At 44.8% G+C, this 16,015-nt stretch overlaps 2 protein-coding genes across 2 annotated transcripts in view; one reads left to right on the top strand and one right to left on the bottom strand.

Moving 5' to 3' along the window:
- Nucleotides 1-16,015, bottom strand: part of SLC25A53 (solute carrier family 25 member 53) — a 57,547-nt gene that overhangs the window by 15,851 nt on the left and 25,681 nt on the right. The window lies entirely within an intron of this gene.
- Nucleotides 5,618-6,947, top strand: LOC103011746 (zinc finger CCHC domain-containing protein 18). The gene is given in 1 exon segment (XM_057538860.1): nt 5,618-6,947. A coding segment is annotated over 1 exon segment (1,209 nt). The 3' UTR covers nt 6,827-6,947.

A 16,015-nucleotide genomic window follows, 5' to 3' on the forward strand; every position in this document is an offset into this window, starting at 1 on the left:
GTTCATTCCGGCATCCTTCAGCCAGTCCTTTGGCCAGCTCACAAACACATATCGATCATCTACGAAATCACTGTAGGTAAGTCACTGTGGAGCCAGAGGTGAACAGGAATTGGTACCTGCCCTCGAGGGCTTGGGAATCTACTGGAGGAGACAGGTCAACCATGAGCTAAACTATACTGGGAGGTAAAATAAAGCATACGCTAATCAAGGTCAGAGCAAAACGTAAGAGCAATTTATTTCACCTAGGATAGGGAACAGCCAACAATTTCTCTGAGGAGGGGCATCTGACTTGATCCTTAACCAATGAGCAGGCTCTCGTTAGGTGGAGGAGTGACGGCAGGAGTTCTGGGCTGAGGAAGAGGCCTAAGGCACAGATGCCTAAAACATGAGTGGTACCTGGCTCTGGATACAGGCTGTGGGAAGAAGAGAGATCTGTGGGTGACAGAGACGAGCGGATGTAAAATGAGGGCCTTGTTTGTTTTCCCCACTGCAGTGCATTATAGCATAAAGATACAGCCTCTGGAGTCAGACAGTCCTGGGTTTGAATTTCGCTGTGCCACTTCCTATCTTTATGACCTTGGCCAAATCTCTTCCTCTCTCTGAGCCTCAGTATCCTTATCTGTAAAATGATTGTCATGAAGGTTTCATGTTATGAAGTATGTAAAATGCTTAGTGCATTACCCGGTATACAAGTTGGTCCATAAATTATATTAGTAGCTTGATTTTAAAAAATGAGATCCCAGTAATATAGGTAAGATTACAACAACATTGTTTTAAAGGCTGAAATCAGTCTAATGCACTGGGTCATCTGCAGAGTACATTTTAAATTATTTGTTTGAAATGAACTTATCTACGAAACAGAAACAGAATCACGGACATAGAGAACAGACTGGTGATTGCCAAGGGGGAGGGGGTTGGGGGAGGGATGCAGTGGGAGGTTGGGGCTAGCACATGTAAGCTTTTATATATAGAATGGATACACAACAAGGTCCTGCTGTATAGCACAGAGAACCATATTCAATATCTTATGATAAACCATAATGCAAAAGAATATATTAAAAAACAATGTATATATATGTATAACTGAATCACTCTGCTGTACAGCAGAAATTAACACAACATGGTAAATCAACTATACTTCAATTAAAAAATACTGGTAAAAAATAAAATGAAGGAAGGTTTTTTTAAAAATTTCTTGTTTGGAAGACAACAGAGAAGAGTCCTTCATGGGCTTTGGAGTCTGACAGCCCCGGACTAGAGTCCCAGTGCCTGCACTTAAAAAGTGTGTTAACCTCCCTGAAACTCAGTTTTCCTATCTGCAAAATGGGATAACAATGCCTGTCTCAACAGCGTTGCTGAGAAACTTAAATAAGATAACAGATGGAAAGTTCCTGGCACAGAGGAGGCAGGCAGCCAAGGGCAGTTATTGTTGCTTCAACTAATAGCTTTACCTCTCTAACCTTCAGGCTTTTTAGGTTTCTTTTTGAAATTGGAAAATGTGGTCTCATTAGAGCCATGAATTGGAACACACTCCCACACACGAGGCCAGAGATCAGGGATGCCCTATATCTAATTGGAGCTAGCTTAGCAAATCCGCCTCCCAATCTTGCAGGAAGAGACCCTCACTTTGTTCTAATGGCCCAATCCAGGCACCTGTACACAATCTGTTTCCTTCCACTATTTTTTGTCAGAGCTATAAGATCTATTCTTTGTCCTATTTGATCCCACACCCACCAGGTCCAACTGCAGATCACCTACTTTGGCGATGAAGCCAATTTAAACACAGAACAAGAATCTGCAAGAGACCCAGGGTCAGATGTCATGATATTGGGGAGCAGAAGCAAGAGTCTGAAGGAAACCCTAGAGCTGCTGCTAGCATCACCCCTGATTGTGTGAAGTGAGCCTTCTCTTTACTTCCTACACCCTCCACCCTCCAACCCCCCACACTCTTCCATCCACGAACAAGCCCACAGTCCTCAGATGGAAGATGCTTCATCTCCAAATGTGCATTGTTTACTCCAAGGGACTCTAGGTATTGAGGTAGTCAATAAGAAAGCAGAAAGGAGAAGGTGAAGTACGCAGGTCGAAGACAACCCAACAGCAGTCAAAGGGCATCAGATTGTTCACTTGCTTCGACGCATCAGGAGTCAAGAACAAGCCCTGAAAGGGGCCTCCTAACCACAATCTACCTAAGGGAAGTAAGACCTGCTCTTCAAGAACCAGAAATCATGGAAAATGGTACAGATTTCTCTGCCACTGGCTTCACAGCCCATTCACTCTGGACAGCCCTGCGTGCCGTTTCCATGGAGTTGCTCCTTCTCTGGGGCCAGTGATGCCAAATCCAGCAAAGGAGAGGTCCCCTCAAGAGCTCACAGAAGGGCAACCTAGCAACGTGTCCTCTAGCTAAGAAATGAAAGAGCTATATCAGCGGCAGAGAGCTGTAGTTCCGGGGTTAGGTCAAATTGTGCTTCATTTCTCACACTTCTTCCTCAAGTACAAGTTGAGAGAGAAAATGTTAGGAAAAAAGATTGTAGGGGAGTGGTCCTTAACCATTTCTGGGCCACAGACTCATTTGAAAATCTACAAAGCTAAGACTCAGAAGAATATACAGAGTCCAACTTCTACTCTTTGCAAACAATTTCAGGAAGGACCCTAGATAGGAAACTCTGCTCCGGAGTTACATTTCACGACAGATATGGTATGGACAGATACATTGGCCACAGCCCCATTTACTTATTACCACCAGCATAACGTGGTGTCTCCAGCAGTTGTTCACAAACCTCTCTACACCTCAGAATTAACTACAGCACTGGTTAAAAATATAAATCATCCTCCCCAGCCCTAGTCCTAGTAAATCCGAATTCCCCAGAGGTAGAGCTTAGGAATCTACATTTCTAACAAGCTTTTAAAAATGATTCTGAGGCAGCCAGCCTTGTTACCCATACTTTGGTTAACAGCATGGATTCTGGTGTCAGGGAGATGGGATACAAGTTTTGGTTTCACCTTGTAATTTCAGGCAAGTCATTTCACCTCTCTGAGTCTTATCTCCTTTGGGGGTCATAAGATGTAAAAATAACTTTTTACTTAAAGAAAAAGCAGGCAACTTGTTGTAGTGTAAAAATGAGAAAGAAAAGTGTCTCAGTTTCCTCTTCTGTACAATAGGTACCATAAAAGTTCCCTACCTTTTCCCCACTGCCCTCTTCCCACTGCCTCCCCAAGCCCTCTCTCAGCACTACCAGCACACCAAGACTCCTGTTGAGCTGGTTTAAGACCACCTGCTTAAAAAATGCCCCCAAGGCAGCTCAGCGGGGCAAATCGTTGGCATCTGGAGAACAGACTTGGGTGTAAAACCGGATGCTGATACTTATTTGCTGTATGATGTCGGGCAAGACGCTTAACCTTTCTATGACTGTTTCCTCATCTGCAAAATGGAGATGATGGTCCTTGCTCACCAGTTCTATATAGTAGTTCCAAGTGGGCCTTCCCATCTCCACTTTGGCTTTGGCTTTTCTCAACTAACCCTCAATCTGAGAGTAGAGAGGAGTGTTTACAAGGGGCAGCCTTTGAAATCAGTCAAGTCGACTTGGGTGTGAGCTCGTAGCTCTGCACTTCCTAACCATAGTGACTGGCTGCTTAAGTCCCCTCTCTGTTAAATGGGCATATGCTACTCCTTCACAAGGCTGCTGAGACGAATAAATGAGATGTCCGTGCAAGCGCGTTTGCACGCAGAAAGCGCTCAGTAAATGATTTTCCTCCCTTCCCCCTATACAAAGGTGAGGAACTCTTATTGTTCACTTGATTTCTGTCCCACCTCGTGTTGAAGGCATCCGGTCTCAAAGCGCGGAGGACCACAGAGGTGTAAGGGGAGAAGGAGAAAGGAAGCGAGGGGGAAGCAGCAAACTCACGGGTAAAATGCAAATCGGCCCAGTCCGAGAGTCCGAGCTGGACTTGACACCGCACCGGCTCCCGCGCCTGTGTGCCGCAGCCCCAGCCGGCCGTCTCCCCCCTTTTGCTAGCAATGGCCTCGGGCAGGAGGCTGCGCGGGGAGGCCGCCCCCTCGCCCCGTTGATTGGCCGCGCCGCCCGACTCATCTTGCTCTTTTGTCTCAATGGGCAGAGGCTAAAAGAAGCGGCGGCTGCCGGGAGGGCCCAGCGGGTGGGCGGGGGCAGCCGCTGCTGCCTTGGGAACCGCGCTGCCTCGACTCGGCTACCCTTAGCTGGGCGAAGCGGCTCCGTCTGGCGGCTCTGGGTCGCTTAGCGGCTGAGGAGGCGTCATCTTTTTCCCCTGCAGGGCCACGGTGACCGGAAGGCGGCATCCACAGCTGTCCACGCCGGAGCATGGGCTGTTCACCAGCCCAACACAGGTAAAGAAAGGGGGCGCGATTGCCAGGCCCGGAGAGAGGAGGGAAAAGCCCCATCAGGACTGGGCGGCTCCCCGTTTGGGGAATCGGGGACTGCGAGGCAGGGGAAGGAGCACTCCCGCGGCCCCGCTGCGCTGAGGAAGGAGGTGGGTTCCACTGGATGCTGCCGAATGGGTAGGATTTGCCAGGATTGGCGGGAGGGCGTTTTCAGGGGGTGGTAATGGGGCGGGAAGGGTGGGGGAATCGCAAGCTGTCTGCCTTGAACACCCTTTGCATCTCCTGATCCCTTCCTGGTGAGGGATATGTGGGTGTCCGTGTCCAATTCCCATTCCCTTTCTCCGTGGCAGGCCATCAAAGCCGAATCCGAACTTGAATTCTGTGCGGCTGATTGCGGAGCTGGTAGGCCAACGATTTCCCGGGGTGGGGTGTGGGGAAATCGCTTTGGCTTGTATTCACAAGGTGGGAGAGGGAATTTTCCGTCTGGCTACAGCGGAGGAGGGGTCGAGGGAGCAGGATGAGGGATGAGACTGCTTCTGACCCTTCCCTTCCCTGCCCTGCCCTCCGCGATGGTCCTGAGGACTGGGATCTGCAACCTCATATGGACAGAGGTAGACCTACCTCGGAATCGAGCTTTCTCACGGAGGCACCTGTTGCAGAGACTGAACGTGAAATAAAGGCGCGCACTTGTTTCTGAGCTCATATAAGAATCTTGAGAAATAACAGGGCAAACTTTGAGAAGGGGGTGTGGTTGAGACGTGAGACCATGAGTTTAATGGAGATCTTACTTGCTACCACAAATCTGTAAGACTTAGACCATTGCACTCTATTTTGAGAGCCCAATATCGGCTCTACACACTGACTATTTCACTTAGAATTCTAAGCAACAGTTGCTCTCCCACCTGGAGAACTGGCAGGAGGGGATGGTTGTAGCTCTGAAAAGCACCCTGCTAGCACGGGGACACCCATTAGCTCCTGAAGGTTGTAATTGCCAGTTTCCTGCAGGATATTTTCAAGCCAGTGGACAAATGGAAAATGTACCTCAGGCTGTTCAGGAAGGTAAAGAAATCGACCGCAGACTGCTTTCCTGCAGTCTACTACATTACTGACCTTCCCCCCCCCCCTTTTCTTTACAGTCCCTACTGAGATACAAGGAAGGCAGAGCCCAGAAACTTTGTTTTGGGGATTTCTCCTGCGGATTAGGCTTTTCTAAAAAGCCTGAGCAATTTGTTATATTCAGCTAGACGATCATCGTCCGTCATGGCTAGCATCATTGCACGTGTGGGTAAGAGCCGGCGGCAGAACACACCCTTGCCACCTTGGGCCCATTCCATGTTGAGGTCCCTAGGGAGGAGTCTTGGTCCTTTAAGGGTCAATATGGCAGAAAGAAACAGGAAGTTGTTCTCGGGGAGGGTGGTGCCAGCCCAAGGGGAATAAACCTTTGAAAACTGGCTGACCCAAGTCAATGGGGTCCTACCAGATTGGAATATGTCTGAGGAGGAAAAGCTCAAGCGCTTGATGAAAACCCTGAGGGGCCCCGCGCGGGAGGTCATGCGTTTGCTGCAGGCGGCCAACCCCAACCTAAGTGTGGCAGATTTCTTGCGTGCCATGAAATTGGTGTTTGGGGAGTCTGAAAGCAGTGTGACCGCTCATGGTAGATTTTTTAACACTCTGCAGGCACAAGGGGAGAAAACCTCCCTTTATGTGATCCGTTTAGAGATGCAGCTCCAGAATGCTATTCAGGCGGGGATCATAGCTGAGAAAGATACAAACCAGACTCGCCTGCACCAGCTCCTTTTAGGGGCTGAGCTGAATGGGGACCTGCGCTTCAGGCTGAAGCATCTTCTCAGGATGTATGCAAATGATCTGGAGCGGCTTCCCAATCTCCTGGAGTTAATCAAGATGATAAGGGAGGAAGAGGATTGGGATGACACTTTTATGAAACGGAAGCGGCCCAAAAGATCTGAGCTAATCATGGAGAGGGCAGCAAGCCCTGTGGCATTTCAGGGCCCCCAGCCAATAGCCATCAGCACTGCTGATTGCGATGTGATAGAGGGAGATGATACCCTCAGTGACTCAGATGAGGATGTGATCCTGGTAGAGTCTCAGAACCCTCCACTTACATCCATAGGTGCCCCTCCCCTCAGAGTCAGGGCCAGACTTCAGGCTCAAATACTGGTCATCAATTCCCTAAAGAGTTCCCAGGCTCAATCTCCTTCTACCAGTGGTGGTTCTGCATATAAGAATGATGGTCCTGGGGATATACGTAGAGGCAGGAAGAGAAAATATACAGCCCGCTGTTCATACTGTGGTGAGGAGGGCCACTCAAAGGAAACCTGTGACAATGAGAGCAACAAGGCCCAGGTGTTTGAGAATGTGATCATCACCCTGAAGGAGCTGACACATACAGAGGAGGAGAAGTCGAAAGAGGTCCCTGGTGAACACAGTGACCTCTCTGAGCCACAGTAAGGAGCTAGACCCAGCCCTAAGTGAACCCTTAACTGTATTCAGAGACTGGTGATGGGGAAAACAGGGGAGGGGGTGGGGGAGGCTTCTATGTGCATGAATTAATCCACAAAGTGACTTCCATTGGGAAAGAAGAGGTTGTGAATACCAGCAAAATGGAGAGGACAGCCTGACCTCTGTCCCTGCTCCCCCCTCTATCTGCCGAAGGATCTATTCTGTGTGTGTGTCTATTTCCTTGATGACTTTATTCTTTTTGTGAAAGGAGTATAAGTCATTGTTAAACCTTCAAAAAATGAAGGAAAATACAAAAACTAAAGTAAAAATTACCTGAAACTCTCCATCCTTGTATAACCATTGTCAGTCTTTGCATAAATGTCCTTCTAGATATTTCCCTATTCCTGCGTACCGAGATAGATAATAGATAAAAGTGATCAAATATAAGTGCTCTTCTATACTGTGTATTTTTTTACCAAACAATGTATGTTGTGGATTTTTATGTCAATTAATGTATATAATCATCAAGTTTACTGTCTCTGTGTGTGATATTACTTTTAGGAATATAGAAGGAAAATAATAAGAAAACTAGATATAGAAACTATAAATGAGGGGAGCTCATACTGTGAAGTGGTGGTTTATCAACCTCATTTAAGATGAGGAAAAGAGAAGCTGAAAGGAGCTATCTCCCAAAGAGTCCCTTATCACAACTGACCTTTCTCCTATATCACAGAGTCAAATTTGCACCCACTAGTTAATAATGCCCCAATGCTTTCTTAGCTAATGCATCTTGAGAAATCTGATGACAGGACAGGGGTGGGAGCAAAAATGAGAAATGGGTATTTCAGGGGCTCCATTCCTGTTCACTTTGGAAAGGGGTGGCTCTCCCTTCCCTGTGCAGATTCCCTAGATTGCTGCTACTACTGCTTCTGGACACCACCTGGTGGCAACAACAAGACTGTCCTTTGGGTTGACACTACCCTCTGGCTCCTCCTCAATTACAGAGAAAGCAGCTACTTATGAGAGTTCAGTACCAGGAGGCTTGGCACGGCCCAAGCCTTACCCTAGCTACATGCTAGGGGACACCAGAAGCCCAAGGACTCCCAGCTAACCTCCCCCTGACCCAAGAAATGGGAATCACCAGGGAAAGATGAAAAGCAATATGGATGCCAGGGCATGTGAAAACACAGGAATTAGAAAGCCAGAAAGCCCACATAGCCTTTCAGAACTGAGGGCATTAATAGGGGAGAGACCTTCCTGGACACCTGATCTTGCCCCATCTCATGGCTTCAGATTGGAGATGATTTTTTAAAATGACTGACATGACCTCAGTCCTTGAGGGTCCCATGTTCTTTGTAGATATATCATTAGTTCCTATCCTTGTGAACAGGACAAGGTTGGTAGGGGGATGATTTCATTTAAGTCAGGGTGTGGAGTGAAATGAATGCAGACCTGAGGGAGATTGTCAGGAAGGAACTTAGGGGTGAGAGGACAGGGTGTGCTGTGCCGGGGATGGTGTGTGGAGGAGAGGAACAGGAAGCTGTGTGGGTAGGAGAGGCGGGAGAGGGGGACAGGGCACGATGGTCGGGCAGGGGACTCACATCCAGATCGACAGGAAGCCTGGTAGGAACTGCAGGCCCAGAGGTTTCACACAGAACCCTGGGCTGTGTGGTCCCAAGAGGAGAGGGGTGTTGAGGCTCTAATTACGCTAGCCTGTTCAATAGAAACAAAGGGGTCCCACAGGCTGAGGCACTGAGGGAGGGCTAGAAGCCAGGCACTGCAAGAAGCCCCCTGCAGCCTTCCCTGCGCTGCCGCACTCAGAACCTTCCTTGAAGTGCTTCTCCTTCCAGAATCACCCCCCTTAAGCTCCTCCCTGGTTCTTGCTCCTGTTGCATCCATGACTCCACAACTGACCTTACAATCCACCTCAGCCACAGTCTCTCTAGGTGGAGGGGGGTGAGGCACAGTCTCCTGTGCTCTGCCACCACCCCTCCCCCACCCCCAGCAGTCCAGGTGTGCCTTAAGCCTCAGTTCCTTAACCCTCATGGCCAGAAGGAGCCTGGGAGAGCTCCTCTGCCTTGGATCCTTTAGCTGAGAAGTGGCCAGGAGCAAATGCTCGAGGCCCACTCCTTGCATCCCTCTGGGGGCACTTCTGGGCCCCTGGCAGCCACCTCCATCTCTCTGGAGCCAAAGGGGACCCCTCCTGCACCCCTGGGCAGGAGGTAGCTCCAGTCAGGCCCCCAAAGCCACAGGGGCACCCAACATTCTCTGACTCTTGTAGGTCTGTAGCTTCCTTTGTATCCTTCTCTAAATCTACCCTTGGAGGGAATCTGCCCACTCATTTATCCTAGATTAAAATATTACTCTTTCTGCTCACCTTTTCTCAATTTTACCCTATAAACACTTGTTGAATGATTTACCCAAATAAAGTTTATGCTGTCATAATTTCTTTCTGGGACCAGGTAGAGTAAAAAGAAAAATAAATAAATGCTACACCTACCAGGGCCTTCCTTTTCACTGGAGTTAGCTCGGGGGTTCAGTATAGACCACTGCTTTGAAATCCTCTAATCCATTCCTTTTTCTTCCCGCCCCCAGTCCTTCTCTATGTCATATAAACTTGAAGTTGTCTAAATTTTTATTTCACCAAAATGATGCATACCCGATATTTTATTTCACTTTGTGTGACATTGGCTTTTCCTTATTTGGGAAGTATGTAATTTCCCTATTTGGAAGAGATGGGAGACCTGGGCATTCAGATCAGTCTGAGGGTTATAGCCAAAAGAAAGCTTTTAAGTAATTTTGTGTCTGATAGCCTTCATTTAAGATTATGGGTTTTCTCCCTTCCTTTTTCCCTTCAGTCTCATTAGACGCTAAGAGATGAAATGAGTCTTTCGTCTGGAGAAACTAGCCTTTGAATGACCTTCTTTTGCATTATCTCCCTCCTTCTAGATACTATCTTCCCTTGGTTTCCATGACACCTGTCTCACAGTTCCCCCCCTAAGATCTTTTCGGTGCCTCTTTCTCAGTCTCCTTTGTTGAATCTTCTTTCTCTTCCTGATGGTTCCATAATAATAGTGATAAAAATTAAAATCACCACAACTGTGATTTATTGAAAGCTTATTACATGTCAGGAACCCTTGTTCTAAGCCCTTTAAAGGCAGTATAGCTCTTTAATCCTCATAGCAACCTCAGAGGATAGCTATTACTATTACTTTCTACTATTACTATTAATATTAATTTAATTACTATTAATGGCCACATATTTAGATTACCACAGTGCACTAGATGCATTCCCTGTGCTATACAGCAGGTACCCATCAGTTGTCCATTTTATACATAGTATCAATAATGTATATGTGTCAATCCCAGTCTCCTAATTCCTCCCACCCCATCCCTTTCCCCCTTGGTATCCACTCATTTGTTCTCTATGTCTGTGTCTCTATTTCTGCTTTGCAACTAAGATCATCTATACCATTTTTCTAGATTCCACATATATGCGTTATTATATGATATTTGCTTTTCTCTTTCTGACTTACTTCACTCTGTACGACACTCTCTACATCCGTCCACGTCTCCACAAATGACCCAATTTCATTCCTTTTTATGGCTGCGTAATATTCCATTGTATATATGTACCACATTTTCTTTATCCATTCCTCTATCGACGGACATTTAGGTTGCTTCCATGTCCTGACTGTTGTAAATAGTGCTGCTATGAATATTGGGGTGCATGTGTTTTATTGAATTATGGTTTTCTCTGGGTATATGCCCAGTAGTGGGATTGCTGGGTCATATGGTAGTTCTATTTTTAGTTTTTTAAGGAACCCCCTACTGTTTTCCATAGTGGCTGTATCAATTTACATTCCCACCAACAGTGCAAGAGGGTTCCCTTTTCTTCACACCCTCTCCAGCATTTATTGTTTGTAGATTTTTTGATGATGGCCATTCTGACTGGTGTGAGGTGATACCTCATTGTGGTTTTGATTTGCATTTCTCTAATGATTAGTGATGCTGAGCATTTTTTCACGTGTTTGTTGGCAATCTGTATATCTTCTTTGGAGAAATGTCTATTTAGGTCTTCTGCCCATTTTTGGATAGGGTTGTTTGGTTTTTTGAAATTGAGCTGTAATAGCTGCTTGTATATTTTGGAGATTAATCCCTTGTCAGTTGCTTCATTTGCAAATATTTTCTCCCATTCTGAGGGTTGTCTTTTCATCTTCTTTATGGTCTCCTTTGCTGTGCAAAAGCTTTTAAGTTTTATTAGGTCCCATTTGTTTATTTTCATTTTAATTTTCATTACTCTAGGAAGTGGGTCAAAAAAGACTTTGCTGTGGTTTATGTCAAAGAGTGTCCTGCCTCTGTTTTCCTCTAAGAGTTTTACAGTGTCTGGTCTTACACTTAGGTCTTTAATCCATTTTGAGTTTATTTTTGTGTATGGTGTTAGGGAGTGTTCTAATTTCATTCTTTTATATGTAGCTGTCCAGTTTTCCCAGCACCACTTACTGAAGAGGCTGTCTTTTCTCCATTGTATATTTTTGCCTCCTTGTCATAGATTAGGTGACCATAGGTGCATGGGTTTATCTCTGGGCTTTCTATCCTGTTCCATTGATCTACATTTCTGTTTTTGTGCCAGTACCATACTGGCTTGATTACCGTAGCTTTGTAGTATAGTCTGAAGTCAGGGAGCCTGAATCCTCCAGCTCCATTTTTCTTTCTCAAGATTCTAAGTGCTTGTTGATGGTATATAGAAATATAATTGATATTTTGATATTGATTTTGTATGCTGATTTTGCTAATCTCTCTTAATAATTGTAATTTTTTATCTGTAGCTTCTTTAGGATTTTCTGCATACACAAGCATATCATCTTCAAATAATAACTGCTTTATTTCTTCTTTTCCAATCCATATTCATTTTATTTCTTTTTCTTGCCTTCCTGCACTGGCTAGGACCTAGAATGCAAGACGTGGTGATGGGGGACATCCTTGTCTTATTCCTGAGCTCAACACACTTTCAACAATTCAACATTAAGTATGACATTGGCTACAGGGTTTTGATATACCATTTATCAGATTAAAGATGTTTCCTTCCATCCCTAATTTACTAAAAGTTTTTAAAATCTTCAATGGGTGTTGAATTTTATTGAATGTTTTTCTGTATCTATTAAGATGATCACATTTTTCCCTTTTACCTATTAATATGTTAAGTTACATTGTTTGGTTTTCTAGTAAGAAAATAACCAGGAATTCCTGGTAAATCCAATTTGGTCCTGATTTATTATAATTGTTAAATATTGCTGGATTCAATTTGCTAATATTTTTTAGGATTTTTATATCTATGTCCATAAGAGATATTAACCTGTAATTTTCCTTTCTTGTAATATCCTTATCAGACTGTGGTATCAAGGATTTGCTGGCCTAATAAAATTAGTGGAGGAGTACAACCTCTTTTTTCCTATCCTCCTTTGGTTTTCTCCATTTACAAACAAGGAAAATGAGGTCCAAGGTGTTTTAAGTAGATTATTTCTCGTATCTGTATTATATTCAATTACTTGCTAATAAGCATGATTTATTGAACCAGACTCCTTATATATCGTTATTTCCAATGTTACCCTATTATAAACCTGCTGAGAAGAGCATCCTCATTCACATGCAGATTTTCACATGTAACCACTACTTCCTGAGGATACATTCCTAGAGGTAGAGTTGTTGAATGAAGGACTATGTTCTACAGGAACCGGAGGGAAAGGTGGCCCATGGCATGACCTACTTTGGTAGCACTGGTTCATATTCAGGGCCCTTCCTCATTTCTTAATGTGCCTGTAATACTCTTTAACCCTGAGCTACTATAGACTTTTAAAAAAAATATTTATATTCTGGCCGCGCCGGGTCTTAGTTGAGGCACGTGGGATCTTTTAGTTGTGGCATGCGGGATCTTTAGCTGCGGCATGGGAACTCTTAGCTGTGGCATGTGGGATCTAGTTCCCTGACCAGGGATTGAACCCAGGCCCCTGCATTGGGAGCATAGAGTCTTAGCCACTGGACCACCAGGGAAGTCCCTATAGACTTTAATATGTAATATTTAAAGGTCAATTAGCTCTAAGAAATCACCAAATTACTTAAATTTTCAAACGGTTTGGGGAGTTGTATTTTAACTTTTTTAATGGAACTTTTGAAACATGCACAAAGTGTAGAGAATGGTATAATGAACGCCCATGTTCCCATCACCGAGCTTGAAGAATTATCAACATTTTGCATCTTGTTTCATCTATAATCCTTTATATTTTTAATGGGGTATTTTAAAGCAATTACTAAACAGCATATCAAATGGTATGATTCTTCTGTACTCTATCCATAGTTATATCTCCCCTTTTCCATTCCAAATATTTTTTTATTGGGGTAAAATTCGTGTAACATAAAATTTACTTTTTTTTTAATTTTTATTAATTAATTAATTAATTTATTTATTATTTATGTCTGTGTTGGGTCTTCATTTCTGTGCGAGGGCTTTCTCCAGTTGCGGCAAGTGGGGGCCACTCTTCATCGCGGTGTGCGGGCCTCTCACTATCGTGGCCTCTCTTGTTACGGAGCACAGACTCCAGACGCGCAGGCTCAGCAATTGTGGCTCACGGGCCTAGTTGCTCCGCGGCATGTGGGATCTTCCCAGACCGGGGCTCGAACCCGTGTCCCCTGCATTGGCAGGCAGATTCTCAACCACTGCGCCACCAGGGAAGCCCCTTTTTTTTTTTAAAAAATTTTTATTTATTTATTTATTTTTGGCTGTGTTGGGTCTTCGTTTCGTGCGGGGGCTTTCTCTAGTTGTGGCAAGCGGGGGCCACTCTTCATCGCGGTGCGCGGGCCCCTCACTATCGCGGCCTCTCTTGTTGCGGAGCACAGGCTCCAGACGCACAGGCTCAGTAATTGTGGCTCACGGGCCCAGCCGCTCCGCGGCATGTGGGATCTTCCCAGACCAGGGCTCGAACCCGTGTCCCCTGCATTAGCAGGCAGATTCTCAACCACTGTGCCACCAGGGAAGCCCAAAATTTACCATTTTAAGTGTACAATATGGTGGCATTTGGAATATATCCATTTTTAAAATTTCTCTTTATTCTCAGTACATTTTCCCAGAGGTTTGTTTACTAGTCTTTTGGACAAATTCACTTTTGGTTTAGCTGACTTTTCTACTGTTTGCTTTCTACTTCATTGATTTCTACTCTTATCTTTATCGGATGTTCCCTTCTATCTTAACTAAATTATTATACTGGACATTTGCTGCACATATTTTCAGTCTTTTTTGCAGTCTTCATTTTAAATATACACACTTTGGCTTTAAATTTGCTTTTGAGTACTGTTTGAGGTGCATTCTACAAGCTTGGCTGAAAATCAGATCTTTCATTATCATTCAGTTCTACATGTTTTATTATCCATTTCCAGCAGATGGAGGCACTTCTCTGGCTGAAGACCAATGGCAGAGTTTAGCCTCAAGATGGTTACAGGCTTCTGTAAACTTCTAGATCCACAGTCCCAACCACTCTACCGTCACCCTTGCTGAATACCACATCTTGAGGTACTCAACCAAAATAAAAGGATGATCTCACTTGCATTTTCTGGAATGAGACTACATCACTCCCTTCTTTGTTTGGCTACCCTAAATCCTCCTTTTGTGATAACACAACTACCCTCAATGACATATGGATGAAAAAGAAGATAATTAGAAATTTCGTTTCAAGCAGGAATATGTTGCTACACTGTACCGACTAAACCATGTTCCTCAATCCAGCTTTTGGGAGTTGGGCACTGGATGAGTTGTTTGGGCACTGGCTAAGCTCTTTGAGAAGTAATATAGTGATTCCAATCTGAATACTGTACTTTGTGTAAAAGTGGCCAGTCAGGTTGCCTATGGAGGGGTTGGGCAGTTGGATCAAGAGAGGAGGGACTTGATTTGGGCATTCTTGAAACCCTGGCTCCTTCCCTTACAAGCTGTGTGAACTTGTGTATGGTAGTTAACTTCTCTGTGCTTCAGCTTCCTCCTTGGTAAACTGGAGTAATAACAGGAAGTCCCTCAAAGGGTTGTGGTGAGAATTAAATGCGTGAGCATTTGCAAAGTTTTAGAGTGCCTGGTACATTTCAAGCACTGTGCCACAGACTACCATCATAACTGCACCAAACGCTTCTCTCCAAACTTTCTGAATAGGCTTGTAGATGGATTACCTAAGCCCTACCTCTCAGCCTCTTCACAGGGAATTTTATTAAACTCAGTAGCCTTAGGCTACTTTACTCATGTGAAGGGGGGAGAGAATAAAAATCCTGTAAGAACCAAATAATTCCTCTCAGAACAGGAACTGTCTTTGCTTAGGAATACACCTGCAGGGATGCTTGTTTAGCTGGCGAGGTGAGTGAGGCTCTCTGGACCCAGCTGAAATGGCCTGGGTCTAGAGGAAGACAGCAGCTATACTTCTCTGCAGAAGGAACTCTGGAGAATGGGAGCTGCTAAGCCAGGGAGGTGAGGGAAACCAAGGGCCAGGAAGGAGGCTGAATGGAAGAGAAGTTTGAGTGAAACTGCCTTAAGATTCTTTTGTGTAATTTGTTGATTGGTTAATTTGTTTATTGGTTGGCCTTTAAAAAAATAATTTGTTTTAACACTGTTTAGTGTAGCATATGCTCAATTAAAATGAAACAGCTTTCAAACACAGAAAGAAACAAAGTAAAAGTGAAAGCTACCCCAACTCCCTGCTGTCTAGTCTGGTGTATGTTCTTCCAGATCTGCTTTTACACAAACACAAACATATATGTTCTTGTTCTTTTATATAAAATTCAGGTCATAGCAGGCACTTGGCTCTGAGATTCTCTTTCGTGTTGTCTGCTGTGTTGGGATGAACTTCCTCCACTCTCCCAAACCTTCAGTGAGATCCTGCTACCTGCCTTGTGCTGGCAGGTATTTGGACTAGGTCCTTGATTTCTATCAACAGTTTCTCTCAGTGAAAGGGAAAAATTATAGTTTTACCTCCCTACATTCATATAATGATATTAATACAGCCACTGCTCATGGTGCCCCTACTCTGTGTCCAGCAGTCTCTTCGGTGCTTTACTTCAATTCTCACATCACTTTCTCACAACGAGCCCTTGGAAGTCAGTCCCACTATTATTGCATGTAGGTTCACAGACAGAGGACTTGAGAGGCCCAAAAGCTAAAGAGAGGAA

Source organism: Balaenoptera acutorostrata, chromosome X, assembly GCF_949987535.1.
Source record: "Balaenoptera acutorostrata chromosome X, mBalAcu1.1, whole genome shotgun sequence".
Taxonomy (NCBI): domain Eukaryota; kingdom Metazoa; phylum Chordata; class Mammalia; order Artiodactyla; family Balaenopteridae; genus Balaenoptera; species Balaenoptera acutorostrata.